A 23,668-nucleotide genomic window follows, 5' to 3' on the forward strand; every position below is an offset into this window, starting at 1 on the left:
AGCAGAGTTCAGAGCTGAACAATCTATCATAGATAATTTATTTACACTAAAAATCTGCATAAAAAAAAGAGTACCGGGAAATAGAGAAACTCATATAGCCTTAATAGACTTAGAAGACGCATATTATAGTCTGCCGATTATACAGTTGTGCAAGATAGTGACGAATTTGAAAGTAAATCCAGTTCTTATGAAATCCGGAAAAACGACGATGTCATAATTCTCCCGACAACAGTGTACAAAAGGTAGCGAATGAACATTTAAATCTAACTTAGATACGCAGAAAGGTACTACTTATGGGTCAAAACAGGTTCATACCATACTGAATGTCCACAGGATAGGCGTACGAATATGTTAAAATGGAAGGGAACTTGTTAAAGAAATAAAGGGAATTGTTAAAGAAATTACAAGAATAAGATAAAGTTGATAAAAATGCTTATTTACAGCTAATAAGAACAATAATTATAAATAGTGTAAAAGATGAGTATTTCAGTATTTGTCAAAGCGATTGCTCAAAGGTCGTGTCAAATACATAGGATAGACAAGACATCGTGAAAAACAAAAAAGAAGCAGGAAGCAGGATTACCTGTCAATTTTTTGACATATTATTTGAATTATTATTTTCTTTAAATCCAAAATATTGTTTTTAATTTACTATGTTATAATTTTAAAAAATATGATAATAAATGAGAGTAATGAATACATTAAAAATTTTAAATTTACGGCTTAATACATTGATTAGGAACATGTGTACGTCGAAAAATGGTGAGCTAGAACAAAACCTCTAAATTTATTTAAGTATACATTTTTTTTATTTATTCACAGAGATTATAAAAAATTTGAGGGAATATTTAAAATCCTGATCTAAATACTAAAATAAAAAAATTAGATGGACATATTCAAAAAATTAAAACAGTTCAAATATGTTGAGTGTTCCTTATATTAAATTCCTAGACCTTCACATACCTTTTTCGAAATCATATATGCGGTATTACAAATGTTGTCTCTATTTTAGTAATATTAATAGAAAAAATGGGTAGCATAACTACAATAGGCATAAACAGACCAGAAAAACGCAATTGTGTCGATTCTACAACAGCAAAACTTCTAAAAGATGCCATAGAAGAATTTGAAAATGATAATGATTCTTTAGTTGCTGTTCTTTATGGTACAGGTGGAAATTTTTGCTCAGGTTTTGATATGGAAGAATTAGGTAACTTAGAAAGTAATTCGAATGTATATAATGTGCAAGAAACAGGTTTAATGGTAAGTAAAATGAATATAAATATATATTTATATATTTAAAACATATATTTTAACTATTTTATATTACTTATCAATAAGTAACTATTAGAATAAAATTTCTCAAGAATATTTACTTTTTAACCTACGCTTAAGTACAATTATTATTATATAATGCAGCATGTTTTATATAACACAAATTACAATAAAACCAGATATCGAAGATGTGGATAGATAATCTTCAATAATTATTGGTTATACTTATAAGAAATTTTTACAACAGCAACCATCTCAAAATGAATGGAGAACTGAAAAGTTTATGATAAATGAATCCGCAAATCTAATGTTAATCTCTTCCATTTACTTATCTATAGTTCTTTCACAATCTTTTTTTCTGTGTCCCATTTCTTTCTAAAACATGTAACAGATAGCAACATAAAAATATTCAGAAAGAGTATTTATGCACATATATTTAATTGGTTGGCATTGAGAATATGTTAGTCCTTAACCAATCAAATCATGAGTATCTTCTTAGTGGATACCCAGTATTCATCAAGTCCCAATACTAGCTCTTGATTAAGAGAGGGAGCACTTGTGTCTCATCATCAAACCATTTTTCGTTGCTCAAGAGCTTACTGCTACTGCATCAATAGATCTTACATCCTAGCAAGATTAGACATTGAATATTACTTAACACACTATACAATTGAATGTATTGCCACTCAGAATCCTGATTCAGCACTCTACTTACTTGGGGATTATAATTTGCTGTAGGCTTCATAGGCTCAACCAGATGAAGATGTTTTATTAACACATTATCTAGTGGGATATTCTGCTACTGTTATATAAATATAAAATGTATATTTTAATAAAAAAACGAATATTTTAGGTTTAAAACAAGTTAACGGTATACACAACTCTCAGAATGTATCCTTAGATTTATTATTTTGTAATCATTCCCAATTAGTAACTATAGTTAAATCTTCTTTCCCATAGTGACCCTAATGAAATAGAAACTATAGTGACTTTTTTTTATTAGATGTTAAAGTATGGCAAATTATATGCCAGTGAAAAGTTTGTTTCTTCTAGCTTTTCCCAGATGGTACCTTCTCAATCTCAGGCATACAATATGGGATAAAAAGAGGGCTCACAAAAACTTCAAAACTCACTCTACCAAAATGACAATATTACCTTCCAAATAAATTCTGTCAATTCATTAAGGAAACACTATGGTATTCTCATGATATCTCATCTCATTTTCTCATAAGGTGTATTTATACTTTAAGTAAACTCATTTACATGCTGTTTAACCCATCACCAGCCAGTGAAAGTTTTTGTAATGTATGGAAAACAATTTTGTCATCCCAATAATAAATCTAGTGATAAGTCTAATGTAAAAAGCTATTGTCCCATCAGCAAGCTAAGTGTGATTCTCAAACTATTTGAATCACTTGTAACAAAATTCCTTTCATTTGAATCGCTTGTAAAAATATTATCATTGCTGAGAAGCATGGTTTTACAGCTGGTAAAAGTTGGTAGTGTGTCAGTGATCTCCATCGCCTTATTATTTACAATAAAAGTATATTCGTCATATGCTAAAATTGAAAACATTAATACATATGTAATTTTTACTTGATGGGCAAGAGTTTGTTTTAATTTTAATTTTAATTTGTTACTGTGTATATTATATAGATTATAGGTAAATAATTATATATCGATTTAGATGTCATTTGTTATAGGGGCTTCCATGTCATGTTAAAAAACCCACAGTAGCTGCAATAAATGGCTACGCTGTAGCTGGTGGATTAGAATTAGCCTTAATGTGTGATCTAAGAATTATGGAGGAAACAGCAGTAGTAGGATTATATGGTAGAAGATTTGGTAAATATTTTATTTTTTTACAAAATATGAATTTTTATTTAGGAAAGTTGTTTTAATGTTATAACAAGAGAATACATCCATATTCAATAAAATCTATAATACATTTATTGCTCTTTTGAAGATATCTAATGCAAAAAAGTAAAACGAATCATTAGCTTAACTAGACATTTACTCAAAATCTTCTTAAAATAATTCAAAAAAGAATTTATAGTTTCACATAACTATATAGTTTGTTTAAGGATGCTGTAGATACAAGGGAACAATTTTTTGTTACACAAGTTGTGTTCCAGGCTGTGGAGATGTCAACTATGATATATATGGATATTTGATAGATAAAATATGATAAAGTATTATTTATATTAAACAGCACTGGAATCGAGGACAGAGATCTTAGAATAATCAACAAACTGTATTATGGCCAAACAGAAAACATCAGGACAGACAATTAATGGGGCGAAAATTTTATGACAAAGAGAGGTGCCAGACAGAGGTGAGTCTTATCACCTCTCTTTTTAATATCTACTTTTGGAAGATATTAATGAGGGCATACTGATAAATTTGGAAAGTCTGAATATTTCAGATATGCAGATGACACATCTTCGCAGATATTAAGCAAGGTCTACAAACACTACTTACTAAGGTAGTAAAAACGAGTCAATAGTAAGACCTCAAATTTAACACTAAAAAAAAACAAGTTTATGATTGTTAGTAAAAACCAAACATTGCCACAACAGTTAATAATCAATTCATAGCCAATAACATAGCTTACATACATACAGCTAAGGTAACAGTTACATTTATTTCTGTACCAATATAAGCAGTCAGTGGGATCATTCACGTGAATAGCGTCTATAGATGGCTCATTAAGGAATGTGAATAGAATATCTGCTTCACATAATGAGAAATTAACAGTTATATGGTCTACTGTATAATAATACTGCAACAAAAAGTTCAAGGCAGAGGAGCACCGGACAGACAAAGAATTTCCTTACTCTATAATGTAATAATCTTAATAAAAAATGTGTAAAATTGTGTAAAAGGGAAAAACTATTATTTATTGATAATAAACACATTGTAATTTTTTATTCAACATTATATTTGTGCTATACAGGTGTACCTATAACAGATGGAGCAACAGTAAGGCTTCAAGCAATGATAGGTTTATCTAGGGCCTTAGATATGATACTTACTGGAAGATCTCTGAATGCCGAAGAAGCTTTCCAGTGGGGTATGGCGAATAGAATTGTTGCATGTGGTACAGGTTCGTACATAAATTTTATATTATATATTTTTTGAACACTCACCGGTAAAAAGTTATCATTAACCTGTTTTAGTCCACTGCAGGGCATAGGCCTCTCCTGTTTGTATCCTGAGTGCACATTCTTGTGCAGTATGGATCGAATTTTTCCGCCGAAAGGTGTGTCCACCTTTCATCCTTTATCCATGCTACGTGGCCAGCCCATCTCCATTTCAATCTGCAAGCTCTCTTCACAACATCTTTAACTCTTGTTCTGTTTCGTAGGTCTTAGTTTCTTGTCTTATTTTTACTCCAATCATTGAATGTTCCATCCTTCTTTGTGATTTTTTTAGTTTTGAGGCATTGTTTTTTGTTAGGGATAGTGTTTCCGCACTGTACGTTATTACTGGCAGAACACTGATTGTTTCACATTAATCTGTATGTAACCGCCTTTAAATATGTTTTTAAGAGCTCCCTATGCTGATATAGTATATATAGCAAAAGTAAAAGACATGATACAAGGAATTACGACACTAAAATGGAAGTGGACAGAACATGTTGCAAGATTTAAAGACAACAGGTGGTCATTAAGAATAATAAAGTATCCCGTGCAGACAAGTGAAGCAGAGGCAGATCACCAACATTGGAGTGACTATATAAAGAGTAGAGGGACATAGGATTAGTGCAGCTTAAGACAGAGCCTAGTGGAGCAGTTAAATGGAGGCCCATGTCCAGCAGTGGACTCAACACTAGGCTGGGAGTTGATGATATATATATATATATATATATATATATATATATATATATATATATATATATATATATATATATATACTCCTGGTAAAAAAATCGGGACACTTACATTTTGTATGTTTTTTTAATTTTGTCAGGGAGTGGTTATAATTTTTTTTATAACAGCAATCTATTAGTTATAAACATTGTAATAATAAGCGTCTTTGGGATTCGAAATAAAAATTGACTTGGGAGAGGTCAGTCCAATGACCGGATCTCTAGTATGGAAAAACATGACATTCCGATAATAGGGTATATACATACATTTTACGTTTACAAACAATACATATCGTCCCTTGAGAGCAGAACTATACTATGTCACAAAATGAAAATTTTACAGGAGAGGTTTTTTTTTGTTTTTGAGATCTCCTTACGTAAAATTGTAGTAATAAATTAAATTGAAATATTTTTTTAGTGCCCAGATACATGTTTCTTTACCTAACATTCTCTAAAATTACGAAATTATGAAATAAGTGGACATAGTATACTCACAAGTTTTTTAATAATTCTATGTAAAGTATCGGTATAGGTTACTACTTTTGTAATGTGACATAGAATAGTTCTGATGTAATAATAATAATTAATAATAAACAATACCCACTAGTTTAAATCTTTTATTTGAAATAAAACACATTTTTAAAAAGATCTTTACAATGAATAAAGAATTCGAACTTAAAAATAATCCAAAATACTGTTACTAGCGATAGAAATAAGAAAAATCCTAATTCAATTGTCATTGTCTGAATCTTTTGCTGTTTCTTTCTCAGAAAATGGTAAATTTTTAAAAAAATTGTGATAAGGATTCAATATAACTCTCTTGTCACACAGAAATTTTAAATGGTCATACTTTTTTTTGGATATGGGAAGTAATGTTGTATTAAGTGGTTTTAAGCAAAAGTCTCTGGCATTGACGTTGAGTGACTTTCTTCCTTTTTTAGATATAAATATTTTTTTAAATGGATCATCGTTACTGTTAGAATATTTTATGAAAACTACATTTGGGATATGAAAGTCTGTTTCAACAATTTTAATTTTATTCCACGTGACTTTTTCATTTTGTTCATCCTTGTCCCAGTTGATTGTCGTTTTTTCTTGTAGACTTTTTAAATTCAGTATGTTTGCTTGCTCTAGTTCAATTACAACGTAAGGTCTTTTCGCAGACCTAACGATTGTATACCATTGTTCAGGAGTATAAACAGATACATTCCTCGCAGCCTTCTCTATAACACTATGTACTGAGTCCCCTTCAGACTGTGTATGGCCTTTTTCTAAAAATGTATGGCGAATTTTTATTTTGTCTTTTTGGCACAGGTAATTGTATAACGAAAACAAATATTTGTTTCTGTTTTGACCAGAACAGTTGTCCGAATAGAACGAGAACTCTCTTACACCTTTTTGGATCTGATTTTTAATAAAAAGAAGGAGACAGCTGCCAATTTCTGAGGATCCCCTTTTTGCAATACATTCATACCACATGTAGCAAAATGAATCTTTAGTTGCTAAGTCGAAGACCGTGAAATTATACGTACTGAGTTTTAATTTATAGTACGCAAGACCAACGTCGGATTTCGGCGTTGAAAGCACCTGTTGTAGATCAAACGCGGCTGCGCAAAATGTCGTATTCTCTTTAGCTTTTTCTTTGTCGATATTTTTCAGATCCCTCGCCATGTTCTTGTTTCGAATATGCAATTGAAATGTTTCTTCTAGTTTTAATTTTTCTTCTGCAGATGAATGTTCGTAATCGTGACAAGTATCACACAAATCTTTTTTGGGGCGAAAAAAAGACATATTGAACTCGGTATTAAATATTGTTCTGTATAAACTTTCCATCGCTTTTTGTTCGATATTGTTATTTTGACAATATTCTTCATAGAGGCTATACATTTTGGATATATTTAAAGTCGCAGGTAAATACAAATGTGTTGTTTTTTACCGACAGTAGTGACTTTCAACAGTTTCGAAGCAGTTAATATGGTCGCGAATGGATTGTTTAACCGATTCATCTAACATTGAATTTTTACAAACTTTACCTCTTTTGTCTTCACGTACAACTCCCGTGGAACCAATCTTATTAATTACAGTCCTAATCATCTGAGCGCTAATACTTAAAGTATGAAGAAAGAAAAGTTTGCAGACTTGAACTTTCTTAGTGTCGACTTGAAGGTAATAGACGAATGTAAAATTTCGTCTGGAAGTTAGGTCCTCGGTTGTTTTATCTGCGTTATTTCGGATTCGTGTTCTTGCCTTATTGTTACATTGAACAAATTTTGAGATATAATCTCTTTGTCTGTTTATATCTGCAAGATTCCAATATTCCAAAAATATCTTTTCTCTGTCTCCTTCTTTTATTTTATCAGAACATTTCATCCTGCATTTACACGAAACCTTAATTTTTCTTTCAGGTACTAGATTTCCTTTCCAGTTTATGTAAGACTTGCCGCTGTTTCTCGATGCTTTGATTTCAGTTCTTCTCCAGGTGTTGTATTTGCGTTTTCGTTTACGGTATTTTTTTTCTTTTCCGCTTGTGTCTTCCACATCGGAACTATCAAATTCAGAGTCATTAATTGGAACTTGATTATGACGGCCAACAGTAGCTTTTAATTCATAATTGGGGTCATTATCTTCGTCATCTCCTCCAAACGGGTCCGATTCTGAAGAAGATAGACTTAAATCATCAAGCAATACATTTGAAGACGGACCAGGTAAATTCATTGTTAACTTATCTTCCATCATATTATGTGATGTACTAATTACATCAACTGTGGTTAGCAATGGCTCCTTCACTTGGCTGATATGAAATGAATCGGGATAAACTGATGACTCAGATGTACAAAACTGACTTGAAACAACGTGCATTGAAGACAACAATGACACATCTGATTCACTAGTAGATGTTTCCCTTAATAACAGATAAGATGGAGGTACCAAGTTTTCACACCTGGTCATTAAAGAACGGACATCTTTTACATAGTTTGCCACATCTGAAGTTGATTTGTAGGGAGAGTTTTGAACAGTTATTTTCTTATCTGAAATGAAAATAATATGTCAGTACCTACTATCTTTTAATTCATTTCAGATGAGATAAATTTTATGTTATGAAATAATTATAATTAAGTAATGAACGACGAAATAAAGTATGACTAAGAAACACATGCTATCTACTGAAAAAAGTATTTTTTATAATTATATAAATTCGCATTACAAAATATTTTTAGGTAATAGTTAATAGGCACGATTTTTTTATTATCGATTTTACTTACCTAAACACCTATTCTCCTTCCCTTTCATATTTTGAAACATTCGTTGAATCCTTGGATTATTCATATTTTACTACAGAAGAAATGTCGCAGAAAAAGTGTATCTCCAATGAAATCCTATACTAACATACCAAAACTAGGTCAGAACAAGTCGATCTCCATTAAAATTCTACTTTATTCATACAAAATATAGGCAGAACAAGTCTATCTCCACCACTGCAATATACTACTAAAATGAAAACAGATCAGAACAAGTATATGTCCATTAAAATTATTCAACGCACACTCATTAAGTATACCGTTGCCTACATAGCATCCTTCTGCACTGAACTGACGTCGCTTCAACACATAGACTAGTTAGTAAGGTGTATTTTTTACTGGTCTCCCCTCCCACTTGGACTTCGGCTGATTCTGCTGCAAATCAAGCATCCGTTAATGGATACGTTCGGCGTAAAATCGCATAAAATGAAATTTTGGACATACAATAGTTCTGCTCTCAGGGGACGATATATTATTTTACAATTGCGGTGAGTTAGAATACTTATTTATAAATCAGGTCTAATGTATTTTTACGTTTCAGTCTATGAATTTTTTTATTGTTATCAAGCAAGTTTATTGCCAGGGCATTTGGATGGTTTTCTTTACCGGATAGTCGATTTAATGGGGCGCGTGACCATGAAACAAAAATTTGACATTTGGCAAAAAAAGATTATTTATCGTGTTTAGTAGCAACAGAATTTTTGCATTTTTTATTGCATTTACGAATTTTCACGTTTATTCTGATAAATTCAAATCATTGTTGATTAGTGTTTTCAAACCATGTTAGTATGACTTCCGAAAATAATGCAAATGTTGTGGCATTAGATGAAGATGTGACAGTATAAGTTATATTGTAAATCAGCTGAATATTGCTAAAAGTACCGTATATGATGCTCTTACGAAGTATCGTCAGGATACAAAATACACTAGAAGCCCAGGATCAGACAGAAAAAGGTGCAGAGATAACGTTTTTAAAGATTTCCGCATTACGGACATGCTCTTTACCGTTAAGTGTTAGTTGTTTGTTAGAAACTCGAGGAACTCATATTTCTGCACGAACTGTAAGAAGAGTCCTGTATGAAATTAATTTACGTTCTCATAAGCCAGTAGCATGCCCTAAATTAACATCAGCTCATCGAGCTAAGAGGATGAGATTTACGAATGATCACAGAGACTGGACTGTTCAACAATGGAGTGTTGTAATGTTTTCTTACGAATCCCATTTTTTGCTTATGATCTTTAGACAGACGCGAACGTGTATGGAGGAGACCCGGAGAACGATTTGCACCTTGCTGTTTTTCACCCAGAATGCTGTTTGGCGACTGAGGTATTATGGTATGGGTGGGTATTTCTTTCAACAGACGCACCGAATTAATTTTCACCGAACATGGAACTCTAACAGCAGACAGATACATACGACAGAGTCAGGAGGACGCCCTACGCCCCTTTCGTTGGGGATAATTTCTTATTTATGCAGGATAATGCGCATCTATAATAATAATAATGACTGCATAGTACTAGGCGATTTCAATGTTTCAAGGTTTATAGATAATGATATGTCTGATTTCAAAACTTCTGTAGTTTTAAGTTTTGCGGGCTCTACTGGCCTTAGACAATTTAACAATGTTGTTAATCACTTGGGTAGACTGCTAGATTTGGTCTTATCGCATTTCAGTTGTGAAGTGAAGCATGATGACTCACCTTTGGTCTATGAAGACTCTCATCACCCAGCTCTTCTAATAACATTTACGGATATATTTGTAAAAGAGCCTAAATTTAGGTATGGTTTGGAGCAATTAACTTTAAAAAAGCAAATTTTCCTGCTTTATATCGAGAACTGTATGAAACGGATTGGAACTCTCTGGATACTTCTAATGACGTTAATGAAACTTTAAATAACTTTTATGATAAGATTTTTTCTGTGTTTAATAAGTATATTCCAGTTTACAAAAACTTTAGCCATAAATACCCACCCTGGTTCGATGCTGATATCATTCACAACATCAAATTAAAAGCAAAGTTTAGAAAAAAGTTTAAACGATTCAAAAATCAGTGTGATTTGCTTGAGTTTTAACGGTTAAGACACCTTGTCAAATGTATATGTCGAGAATATCCAAATTGCTTTATCCATCAACCCCAAGAAGTTTTGGTCGTACGTAAATTCGAAAAATAATATTTCCAGAATTCCTGGTGTGATGAAATATAATGATATTACTACCTCCGACCCACAAAATATTGTGAATATGTTTGCAGAATTTTTCAAGAATGTTTTTCTGTCATCAGATATTAATTTCAAGGTTAACTCTTCCTCAATTAACGCAGATTACTTAAATTTTTATCCCATTTTAGAGTCTGAGATAATTTTGGCTAGTAAGAAATTGAAAGACAAAATGACGTGTGGACCTGATAATATTCCATCCTTTTTGGTTAAGGATTGCATAGGTGCCTTAACTGTGCCACTATTAAAAATTTTTAATTTATGTCTTTTTAACAAGGAATATCCGAGTCTCTGGAAGGAGTCAAAAGTGTGCCCAATATTCAAAACTGGTGAAAAGGGTCAGGTAGAAAACTACAGACCAATTTCCATTATTTGCAATCTATCGAAAGTCTTTGAAATAGTTTTGTATAATCGTATTTACTCACGCACTCGTAATCAGCTGTCTCAATATCAACATGGTTTTGTCTCCAACCGGTCCACTGTGACAAACTTATTAATGGTCACACAATATATCTCAGCGGCCCTAGATAATAGAAGTCAAGTTGACGTCATATATACTGACTTTACGAAGGCGTTCGACAGAATTCACCACGGCGTATTACTTTCTAAATTGTGTCTCTTTGGTCTTTCTGAGGATGCCGTGACTTTTATGAGGTCTTACTTGTCAAATAGAACGCAGTTTGGTGCTTATAATGGTTACAAATCGGAAAAGTACCTAGCTTTTTCAGGGGTTCCACAAGGTTCTAATCTAGGTCCATTATTGTTCTTGTTATTTATTAACGATCTGTGTGAATCAATTATGCACCATGTTTATGTTATGCCGATGATTTAAAGATTTATTCATTGATAAGCGACCTTAATGATTGTCATTTTTTGCAGAGTGAACTGAATCGTGTACATGAATGGTGTAATGCAAATCATTTGAATCTTAATGCCAATAAGTGCAAAGTAGTTAGTTATTCTAGGAAACAGTCTAATTTATACCATCCTTATATTATCAACGGCAATGAACTTGAACGTTTAAATAAAATTAAAGACCTTGGAGTTACATTTGATTATAAACTCACCTTTGTTGAACATGTAAATTTAAAGGTTAAAGAAGCACTTAAATCTTATGGATTCATAATTAGAAATAGTCGAAATCTCACTAATACTAAGGCAATTAAATTACTTTATTACACTTTTGTACGCTGTAAACTGGAATATGCCTCTGTCATTTGGTCACCTTTTTATGATGTACATATCCAACTTATAGAGCAGGTGCAGCGTAAATTTTTAAAATTTTTGTCTTTCAAAATTAACGGGATATATCCTAAGAGGGGCATCAGCAATAGTGAGTTGTGTAGCGGTTTGGACGTAGTATTATTAGAATCTAGACTAATTAATGCCTCCCTAATATTCCTGTACAAGCTACTACATAATCTCATTGACTGCCCGGATATTCTTCGACAAATAAATTTTAACGTTCCATCTTATCCAGTGAGAAATTCGATTACGTTCAGAAATACACAAGCTAGAACTAATCTTATGTTAAATTCTCCTCTATTTCTCATGTGCAACTATTATAATTCCTTAAGTGCTTACTGCGATATATTTCACTGCAGTTTAAAGCAGCTTACTAGGATGGCTGAGATCTACCTAGGTGATTGAGTAGTTTCTTTATGTTAAGGTAAAATACTCGATAAATGTGTTATTTAATTAGTACTTATGAATTATTAATATATCATTTAACTTTAGTATTGTATTTTGTCCTATAAATGGATTCTGTTGGACAATAAACGCTATTATTATCTACATACTTCGCGAATCGTCATGTAATACCTAAATACTGTCAGAATTCCCGTTTTGGATTGGCCCGCTTGTAGTCCTGACATGAATCCATTAGAACATTTGTGGGACATTTTAGGAAAAAAGAGTAAACAGAGTGCCAGAAACGATTCAAGAGCTGAAAATAGCGTCAAATAAAGAATAGAAACATAGTCTGCAAGAACACATACAGCTATAACTAGGCGTATTGAAATCCTCCGCAGATGTAGGGGAGGCAATTAAAATTTTATTTTTTCTTTTGTTTAATTTTTTGAACAATGTTAATTTTGCGTTATAATTGTAATAACTTGCGTTAGTTATTACTTTCTTTTGGGTTACTTATTTCTCCTATTATTATTTTTTTAGTGTTTTCAATAAACAATTTCTATTATTAATGTTTACTTCCTCCCAATTTATCCAACAGATTTAAAAAAAAAAAAAACATAAAAAGTGCAAGTGTCCGGATTTTTTTAACCAGGAGTGTATTTGGCCACTTGAGACTTTGACTTAAAATTGATAAGGCAGCTATCTCAATTAACTTTATTTTATTCCTAGACCTTACTCCTTCTTCTTTTTATTCTTTACTGTGATTGATGATAATTATGGTTTATTCTATCAGCGGCTTCACACAAGAAAATTCATTACATTAACATTAGATTATTAGAGAAATTATTTTATTATTAACTTTTTTGTGTTATTATCTACAACCACATTGGTTTTTATTTTTTAGCTCTGGGCCAAGCCATAAACTTGGCAACATCATTGGTAAAGTTCCCTCAAGAATGTTTAAACGTTGATAGAACCTCAGCATATAATGCAGCCTATAACAACGTGTACCAACAATTATTGCATGAAGAACGCCAAAATTCACAGAAAGTTTCAGTAAGAAATATAGTGGACGGCGCCAAAAAGTTTTTATCGGGACTAGGAAGACACGGGAAGACCTATAATTTAACAGAAAAGACTATTTGTGATTGGGAAAAGGAATTCAGAGTTGATAATTACAGCAAACCAAAGAGTAAATTATAATATTTGTTATTTTTAATAAACGGTAAAGTGTTTTTGTTATTTGGTTTTTTATTCATTTCTTTCCACGAATTTCTGTTACTGTAGTTCAGTTTTCATAATGGTACAATTATTGGAAAGCCAATATTGTAGCACACCTTACGTTAGTTCAACCCATGATCTATTAACAGCATGATAACCATATGCTTTGGAGTATGCATGTGCCTCTCCTTATCGGGTACAAGGAATTTTAAATAATTGTTTGTGTAAATTGTTTATTAACCCACTTACTACACAAACACACTGTTACATAATCAAACCTCAGCAAAATAATACGTCCGAGACCCTGACCCATTAGTAGATATAAATTGAACACTGGCGTCCGATGAGGACGAATATATTTAGATTTAAATCATGATCATGAATGTGTTGCTTGTGGGAGTCCATTTCAAAAGGTAAAAGAAATAATAAGTTAGACTTACTCACAATCAATTTAATTTAACTAATCGGACGACCGGTTTCGCTTTCTATAATATGCAAAGCATCTTCAGGTCACGATACAAAGTTAAAATGCTGAAAATAATAATCCCATATTAGGGTGTTGTCTATATTTAGATTTGTCGATCTCAGTTAGGTGTCCGACCTAACTCAACAATTTCATATATATTGGAACGTAGCTGAAACCAAAATAAAACGTATTTTTTAAATGTGTTTGTCTTCTGAAAAGACGTTAAAAAGGTGTTTCTACCATCATGCCGCCCGGTCCGAATGTACTAAGAAGCTAGTTTCTAACATCGCAATGCATCGTAGGCTCACTCAGCATGGGAATATTTTTACAAAGTTATTGTCGGAAACAATACTAAATTTTGTACCACACCTTATTAATAGCAGGAATAAATTTACTGTTACAAAATGTTTTAATCATAATCATGAAATAATCATAATCAAGAATAAATAGAAGTTCATAGGTATTAATTTTGATTAAAACTGTACTGCAACTAGTCATTTCAGGTGCATTATTCACCCGTGGTGATCTTAACAAGGTAAGTGAGTCTGGGACTATTTATGCTTTTGTTCTTAGGTTTCCAGAATACACAAAGCATATCAATCGAGTCCAGAAATGTCACCAGACATCTTCTATGTCCTTCACGAGAATTTACAATACCACACACGTAGTGTTATCGAATAACTTTAAGAAATATCAAGGTTATTGTATATATTACAAAAATATAATATTCGTGAATAATTAACCACAAAATTTGAACGGCTTACTATCAAACCTTATTATTTTCAAGTTTTTTGTCTAGACTTTTGCTACTGGATCTCAAAGGAATAACTGATGCGGTTTTGTAACTTTTGTGAGATGTCTCATTGGTTTTTCTTGAGTTTTTGCTTAGAGCACTCAAAGTAGAAGATCTCTAAAAAAAATTTGTCATATATCTAATAATATATTAATTTATATTAATTATTATTATTAATTAATATTAATCTTATATATATATATATATATATATATATATATATATATATATATATATATATATATATATATATATATATATATATATATATATATATATATATATATATATATTAGATATATCATTATAAGTGAAAATAAGTACTTGGAACTGGTCAATAGGCTATGCCAAGGCCATAAAAAAAAAAAAAAAAGTACTTGGAAAATGAACTTCGCGTAGATTACCTAATTAATGAAGAGTTAAGGATTGGTACCTAGATCTGATTATGAAAGTGAATAATATAGTTTAACATCATGATATGATATAATTAGTTATTCTGGTACCTAGTAATACTAAAAATAATAACGGTTTGTAAATTTAAAGAAATCTTAATTAATGAATAATAATATTGTAGTACTTATGTAGGTATCTTGTTTTAAATACATAAAAATGTTGCCAAATATCTAATATTATCTTTTAATATATTGTGTCCACAGTTTTGTCTTTGTTAGGTTTGGCATCACTGCTCCGAGAAATTCTCGTCACTGCATTTGAAACCAGCTCTAATAGGTATACATTATATGCTAAGATAGAGAGAATAGAAGCACAGAGAGGGTGGCACAGTGAAATTGGTGTTAAAAACAAAAGTATTAAATTTATTATCTTAAATATAAGTAATAGACAAGTCCTAATACTATAGAACAATAAATCTTACCCTAGATCTTCTTTTCATCATAGTGAAAAATTCCTGATTTTTAGTAGTTCCAGGTGCTAAGAAAGGTATTATGTGGTGATCTACAGATAAAAAATAAACTTTTATTGTAAAACAATTACAGGATGGATTCTATGGAAACAATATACATAATAAAACAAAATCAAACGGATATTCTGAACGGATATTCAGTTCATTTCATAATTATCTTTTTTCAGGATCATCATATCTAAGTTTCCGTTATGGTAAGTTTGTTTTAGAAAATAGTTATTCTGGTTATTGTTTACGTTCATTATTTTACGCTATATTAGCGATTAAGCTTAGCAGTCTTTTCGCAAAGTTACCTCCTAAAAACGAATACTAAACATCCTAAAATATTTTTAAATTCTTAGTTTGCGTATATGACTAACAAGATAATCCTTACATTCAGCTTTTAATTTTCTATGTACCGTCCCGAATTTACTTGCAAAAATTGTTTAATTAAGTATTAAGAAAAAAAAAATGACGTGAACTTAAAGTAACTCATTACTATCAGGTCAATTTTAATACAATACTCATGCAATTGTCTACTACATAAATCAAAATATTTAATGGCGCAGTTCTAATTTGGCTCCTAGTGAACCCTGGGTAGAGGTAAAGAACTAGAACCAAAAGCCTCTCATACTATCTACGGTATCCTGGACCAACTACATACTCTTGACATAGCGCCATGTTGATGATTTTTTTTACCTACCTTTTTTTCTACTACAGATTTTATCCACCAAGTACGTACCTTGCCCTATTTTACGACTAGTATAGTGTGATCAGTAAAATAACTTAAAGTAACACCTTAATAGTAATAGCTTAAAGTAATAAAACTTACTTTCTTTATAGACTAAGTAATACTCCATTTTATTGTTAAATAGTTCTATACCTTCATAGTTTGGGCTGTATAAGTGAATATTTAAAAACTTCATTTTTTCGTCAAGCATGTCAATGTTTTCTGAAAATTTAAAAATATATTTTTTGTTAAATATATTAAAAAATGTCCAATTAAATAGTTTAGTTGAGAACATCACGAGCATCGACACGAAGCGAAACAAATCTGACTTGAGAATGGCAAGTGAGCCCTTGCCGAAACATCGACAAGAAAATGATTTGGATGAAAGTAAAAATTATTCAAGTCTGAGTCAAACTCAGGAAACAATGTTGCGATTTGCGCAGTAGATGTCACAACACCGCTTCAACTGAGGGAACAAGAAATGCACATAAACCACCTGTCTAAGCAAGAATAAACCTCTGCATGAGCAATATCTCAATGAAATCAGCCAAGTCAATATGTCAACAATACAGCATTGAACTCAGTCCAGGTGCTACGGTATAAGGTAACCGCTTGCGAAACTTGTATAATTGTCCTTCGTTTTTTTTAATTTAATTATATTTATTTATTAATAAATTATATTTATTTATCTTTTGGCAATCGTACAAAATTTAGTATTTAACTAAACGAAAATGATAACTTTAAAACAACAATTTTATGCTTGTGCAGTAATGTGAAACCGCAATTTAATAAAAGTAAGCAATATACAACCAGTAATAAAAATTAATCTTATGTGACAGATTGCAAATTAATTTTTGTTTTTCTCATTACCATAACAACGAAAAGTATACTGATCACAATCATAAATTCAACCATTTTACATTATTAGCTCTTATTTCAATTTTTTGTAGTAATAATACATGATTTTAAAGTGTACCAATAAAGAAAAAATAGCGTAAAGTATTCGTGGATAACTGGCTACGCCGTCGTGTTCGAAAAATCGCGATACATACAATACTAAATGCTTCTCATAAACTAAATTTTATATAAAATGTTTATTTTACTACAAATCATGCATTTACACTCCCTATCTGTTGACACAAAACCTTTAAACAACTTTGAAATTTGAAGGAAATGAATTTCAAATAAGTGCAAAGTTGTTTGCTTTTTGAAACATAATATATTTACCAATAAATTATATTATACTAAACCCTATTCATTTTACAAATTCCCAATCGTCAATAGAACCACGTGTAAGCCAAATAGGGTCGTACTAATGTACGACCTATGTATCATATGATTTTTAAAAATATTTACGTTTGAAACTGTTAGTGTAAGAATTTCTTAAAATTTAATCATTATATCACAATTAAACTAAACTCTAAAAAATAACATGACCAGTAAATAACTTAACAATAACTATAACATAAATATAACACAATATATTAACTTAAAAATCAACACGATACAATTTGAATTTAAAATGCTGGCAAGTCGGGATCTGTAACATGAGAATCTGTCTCGCTTAATTAGGAAAGATGTTTCCTAAAACGGTGTTCCCTTATCGCCATTCAGGATCATGCCAACCACAAATTATCTGAAAATATATCGTCAATGACCTTCAGATGCAAAAGAATATTGATGGCAGGCCAAGAAACTATCCAACATCTTATTAAGGGATGTCAGGCATTTACTTCAACTGCATGTAAGACACGGCACGACTCAGTATGAAAGATCCTTCATGAGGAGATAGCTAACTAACCAGGATTTCTCAAAACAAACTAGGTAACTCCCTTATAATCCATACATTCCTGATAGTATGCTTGATAATGATAACTACCAGCTATTTATACTGAGACCCACCAGTAGTGGCGCATAATAGAGCAGATCTTATATAAGTTAATAAACTAAACTAATTGATGTGGCTATATCTAACAATAATCTGCGTCCATAATTCTGGAAATTTAAATACTAGAAGACGATGTAGGATGAAAAATACCCAGACGATACCTATTAATCTCCCTACTACTAAATTTATTCCGCAGAATCTCCTAGAAAACATAAAAAAGTTGGGTCTGAACGAATATCTCTAGAAGGCCATGCAGAAAGGCCTACTACTCTCGGCATCCAGATGTGTACGAAAATGTTTGGGAGACACTCCAGCATATTAAGTCACCCAGGGCTCGATAACACAGAAAGAGCCCAACCAGAGCTCAATCCTTTTGATACCGTAGGTATTGTCACCTCGGGGGAACAAATAAGGGTCTAACCACCGCAGTCGAGAGCTCCTCTACCCAAGGCCATTTACTGGGTATGGACTTGTAAATATTTATCTTCGGTGTCTTGCCTTGAAAAAGGCAAGATATTTCTTACATGACAATTTCTTCTCCGAAATAAAAACACCAAGTTAAGTTGAAACAATTCTCAGCCACAGAGTATGGAAAATAAATGCAGGAAGCAGAGCCCCGAGAGCACTAAGCTCTCGGAGAGCCCGTGAGGGACTGACTTGGCTGACCTGAAAATCGCCAATATTTATATGCGCTGTTCGAGAGATAAATAGGGATTTCCAGGTCAAGAGCCAATGGGAAAATTCGAGGCGGGGCGATGCGCATCGAAATGCGTACTAGTCCACAGACTATCGCATTCGATGACAGTATCTGGGATGGGTGAATTTCGCCTTAAAGGAAATGAGAGCTGAATAGTTTAAATCTGGATAATAAAATAAAAATGAATTACCTTTTTGATCCCTTGGTATGCCAACAATTTCAAGAATATAGTCTAGAATAATTCCAACGAAACAGTCTGGATTAAATAGAAGTCGTTTGTTTTCTATAACTGCAGACACAGTATCTTCATCAGCTTTATAATTTTTACGAAATTGACAAAAGTCAGTGTAAGCTGAAAAATTATTATTTAAAAATCGTTAAAATCGTTCATAGGTCCTAAAAAAGTAAAATTTATTATTACTTTTTTAGGACTTATGGCATACTTTATCTTAAATCTTAATGTTCTGAATATAACTCTTACTTACACATCATTATATTCAATTTAATAACAATAATCTACAATTAATTTGTTGTCAAATTGAGTGAGTCGCTGTATTATTTTATTAAAACGGTGCTATCTGTACAAATTCAAAAATTCGTGAGTTGGCAATAAAAAATTATTACCGCAATAAAACAATCCTTGAAGTAGCTGATAAAATAAATATTCCTAAAACTACAATGTATAATATAATTAAGCATTATGAGGAAACATGAACCATCTAAGGTACGCTGATGACATCGCATTGATAACCGATAAAAAAGAAGAATTATTTGAAATAATGAAAGAACTGGACGTAGAAGCTGGAAAGATAGTCCTTAATATGAATTTCAGCAAGACCAAAATCATAAAAAATACAGATGAAGACATCACAATGAGGATCGGACAAGAATAAATAGAACAAGTTCAGGATTATATATATTTGGATCAAACTATAAAACTTATGGACAGACAAAGAGCAATGGAAAGACAAATGTTGCACATAAGACTAATGGATAAAAAGAGAAACGAGTGGATAAGAGAGAAAACAAAAGTGAGAGATGTTAGACAAGAAGTTGCAATATTGAAATGGAGATTTGCCGGACACAATATAAGATAAAAAGAAGACCGATGGAACAAAATTCTTATAAGTTGGAGACCGTGGGAATATAAACGAAGCAGAGGAAGGACCCAAATGAGATAAGCAGATGATATCAAGTAGCACGTGGGCTCTAGGTGGATGACTGTAGCAACAGACAGAGAAGAATGGAAAGGTTTGGGGAGACCAAAGATGGACCACCATGGATGGACCATCATTGGACTATGTCCAAAGATGGACTAAAGAAGGCTAATTAGATAGATAGATGAAGTATCTTAGATAAAAAAGGTAAAAGACTGGGTCGTCCAAAACTGTTGACCAAGTTACAGCTGAATGAAATCACGAAACTGGATTAAATATGTTAACTGAATGCTGTCGCAAGTGGAAGCATAACCGTTTTTTTGCTGGTTATAGCATTATTCTATACTTAGCATTCTAATATTTAATCTATGGATTAAACTTGGATAGCAAATAGATATTCTTCACTTTCTCAGAGAAATAATATTCTAACATACAAAATCCTATTAAATTGTCCAAACCTTCCTTGAATATTGTATTCACTTATGAGGGGCAGAAGCAATATCAGTACCATAATAAGGCGTATAGTCCTGGACTTGCTAATCGTTGGATAATCTGATCTATGTGTTGATGGTTACCGCAAACGAGTTAGTCGTATTAAGCATGAGGCTTTTTACTAAGACTATTTGAAACAAACCGTAAAACTTACTAAATGAATGATGACTTGGGGTTGCATGGCATTTTCAAGGTTAGGATATGTTTAATTTATTGAGGGTACCGTAAATTCTGCGAAATATCAACAAATACCTCAAAATAGCCTACTACCAAGTACTGTGAAATTAAATGCTGGCGGGAATTATGTTATTCAGCAAGAAAGCGGCCTGTCATGCCAGAATCACAAGCAACTGGTTTGGAAACCACAATATAAGTGCCCTTTCTTAGCTAAGCTCTAACAGTTCTGACTAAATGTCATTAAAACAGTATAGCATAAAATGAAACAGACACTAACGAATAACCCACAACAGACATTACATGTACGTAAAGCACAAATAAAGCAGATTTGCAATGAATTTACCTCTGAACAATGCAGATCCTTAGTCGAGTAAACGCTCAACCGAATTTGAGCGGATATAAAGTTCAAGGGCGATGCTATTCCGTTTTAAAAATAAATATTCTTTCTATGTCCCAATATTTAGTTGCCAACAAAATGAAAATTCTTTATTATTAATAAGTATAGTTATATATAGTTAATATAGTTATAATATTATAGTAGTTTACTTTGTTTTGTGTTGCTAATTAAACTTATTAGTAATTAACTAATTACATAGTAATACATTAAAAAATACGATTAGAAAAAATAAACTGTCAACTAGCTGAATTTTGTATGCACTTTAGTTTTTATTTCTATTATTATAGTTGTTAGAACTCGTATTGAAATGGACTAAAAACCGACACTTTGAACCCCTGTAACTCAAAAACAATTGATTTCTGAGTCTTGGGGTAGTGAGAACTTATAATCAGCATGGCCAAAGGCCAGCTGCAAAATTTAACCCAATTTAACTGAAGCCATTTTTACATAAGGAAAGTTCTGGGTTCCTTTATGTTTATTATATATAATTATTAATATTTATTAATTATTTTTAGCGGAAAAATTATTAGAAGGAAAGTCATCTCCTGAAAAAATGTGCGCTTTGTTGCTTACGATGTTTTGTCAAAAACCGAGAAATAGTTTAAGTTCATTAGAACCTATAATGGACATTTTTCACTAAGAAACAAATGGTTTAAAAAACTTGTCGATTGAGAAATAAATTGCAAACGATCAATATAAAGTTCTTTGAACGGTAAACTGTTCTGGTAACTATTAACAGAAAATAATGGCAAACTCCATTAACATCAATGGCTCTTGTACTTTTTCAGGCGTAAACGGAAGCAAAATACAGGAGAGGTATTTTTCAATCAGTCCAAAATTTTCAAAAAGTCGTAAATGTAAAAGTGTAAACGATTTTTATATTGACAGGAATTTATTTTGACAATTGGGATATACCTAATCTCGCATATGCTCAAAACAATGTTAAATATTAGACACTGATATTGATTGTATACTTTAGAATAAATTAATTTTTGTTACTTAAATTACTTACATATGTATTGGAGATAGCAAAACATTGTACACTATAAATTCCGTATTTATGTTTATAAAATTCTATTTAAAAACACCAAGTTTGCACTAGAAAAATATAGCTACAAACGTCAAAACGACAATTATTTAAACGTCGTGTTTAGCCGACTGTAAATAGGTTATCACTAAAAAATATTATTTAATTTAGTCACATGTCATCAGGAATTTCACGGCCAAGTCTCCCAGAATACTGTTAAGCCGGAATGGTACTTCTATACCAGGGCTTCTTAAACTTTTTTATATAGCTACCCCCCTCAAGCTTAGGAAATTTTAAACGACCCCCTCCTCCATATAATGAAATATATATTAACCGTAGATGTAGATGTAATATCGCACTATTTTACAATGTAAATAAAATAAGGATTAAAGAATACGTACCCATTCATTTCACATATATATATATATATATATATATATATATATATATATATATATATATATATATATATATATATATATATATATATATATATATATATATATATATATATATATATATATATAATTGGAAACGTTGACGGGATATCGGTCGTAATAAAACACAATAAATAGAATGACATAAAACTATATCTATATATTCAATAGAAAAAATAAACTTTTGTAACAATTTTTTTAATAAAAACATATTATTAACATCAAACTATCAAACAATATTAATGTGACGGATGTGATTGTTTATTTTTACACAAATAATTAAATCTAGGCTCAATTTGAGTTAGTGCAGATCGTAATAAATTTTCAACGTTTATTAAAGTTGAAAGGTATTTTAATTTTATGTAAGTTAATGTGGAAAAGGCTGATTCACATAAATATGTTGTACAAAATGGCAGTAATTTGTTCATTGCCATTTCCGATAGTAGGTGATATTCTGATTTGATTTCTATCCAAAATTCATGCACAGGCACTTGAGAAAATCTGAGTCGCAAGGTAGTATCACTTGTTAATTCGGCAAATACTTCTTGTGCTTTTAAGTTTAAAAAATTAATTTCTTCCATTTCAATTGAAAATGGATTGGAAATCCATTGTTGTGTATCGATATCATTGGGAAAATACCTATGCATGTAAACTTCCATATTCTTCAAATGATTAACTATAATTTTTGTTATAAGAGTATCTTTTTTTGAAATATTGTTACTAATTATATACTCGTCAGTAAATTGAAACATTTCGAGCGATCCACTTTCCACTCTGTTCTTCCATATAAGAATTTTTTTAACAAAGGCCTCAAGTTTATTTTTTAACATAAACATATTAACGCAGACTCCCTGCATTGATAAATTCATATCATTGATTTTATCAAAAATATCTGCCAAATAGCATAGCTTGAGAAGTCATAAATTATCGTGAAAATAATCGGCCAAATTAGAATTTTGCTGTTAGAAATATAAGAACTTCATCTTTTAA

At 31.4% G+C, this 23,668-nt stretch overlaps 2 protein-coding genes and 1 long non-coding RNA gene across 3 annotated transcripts; 1 reads left to right on the plus strand and 2 right to left on the minus strand.

Moving 5' to 3' along the window:
• The first annotated feature begins 590 nt into the window (after nt 1–590).
• LOC140435123 (probable enoyl-CoA hydratase echA8) lies at nt 591–13,537 on the plus strand. Its single transcript, XM_072523843.1, has 5 exons — nt 591–762; nt 1,013–1,263; nt 2,979–3,120; nt 4,232–4,381; nt 13,200–13,537. Exons 1-5 carry the CDS (start codon nt 684–686, stop codon nt 13,496–13,498), a joined length of 921 nt encoding a protein of 306 aa, XP_072379944.1. The 5' UTR covers nt 591–683; the 3' UTR covers nt 13,499–13,537.
• Nucleotides 8,032–8,917, minus strand: LOC140435125 (uncharacterized). Its single transcript, XR_011950108.1, has 3 exons — nt 8,691–8,917; nt 8,410–8,632; nt 8,032–8,175 (listed from the first exon to the last, which is right to left on the minus strand). It is a non-coding gene; the product is annotated as an uncharacterized lncRNA (long non-coding RNA).
• A 1,032-nt stretch (nt 13,538–14,569) lies between the features above and the next one.
• LOC140433528 (uncharacterized) lies at nt 14,570–22,439 on the minus strand. The gene is made up of 5 exons (XM_072521514.1): nt 22,227–22,439; nt 19,182–19,343; nt 16,509–16,628; nt 15,650–15,729; nt 14,570–14,892 (listed from the first exon to the last, which is right to left on the minus strand). Exons 1-5 carry the CDS (start codon nt 22,249–22,251, stop codon nt 14,749–14,751), a joined length of 531 nt encoding a protein of 176 aa, XP_072377615.1. The 5' UTR covers nt 22,252–22,439; the 3' UTR covers nt 14,570–14,748.
• Nucleotides 22,440–23,668: the final 1,229 nt, after the last annotated feature.

Source organism: Diabrotica undecimpunctata, chromosome 2 (genome assembly GCF_040954645.1).
Source record: "Diabrotica undecimpunctata isolate CICGRU chromosome 2, icDiaUnde3, whole genome shotgun sequence".
Taxonomy (NCBI): Eukaryota; Metazoa; Arthropoda; class Insecta; order Coleoptera; family Chrysomelidae; genus Diabrotica; species Diabrotica undecimpunctata.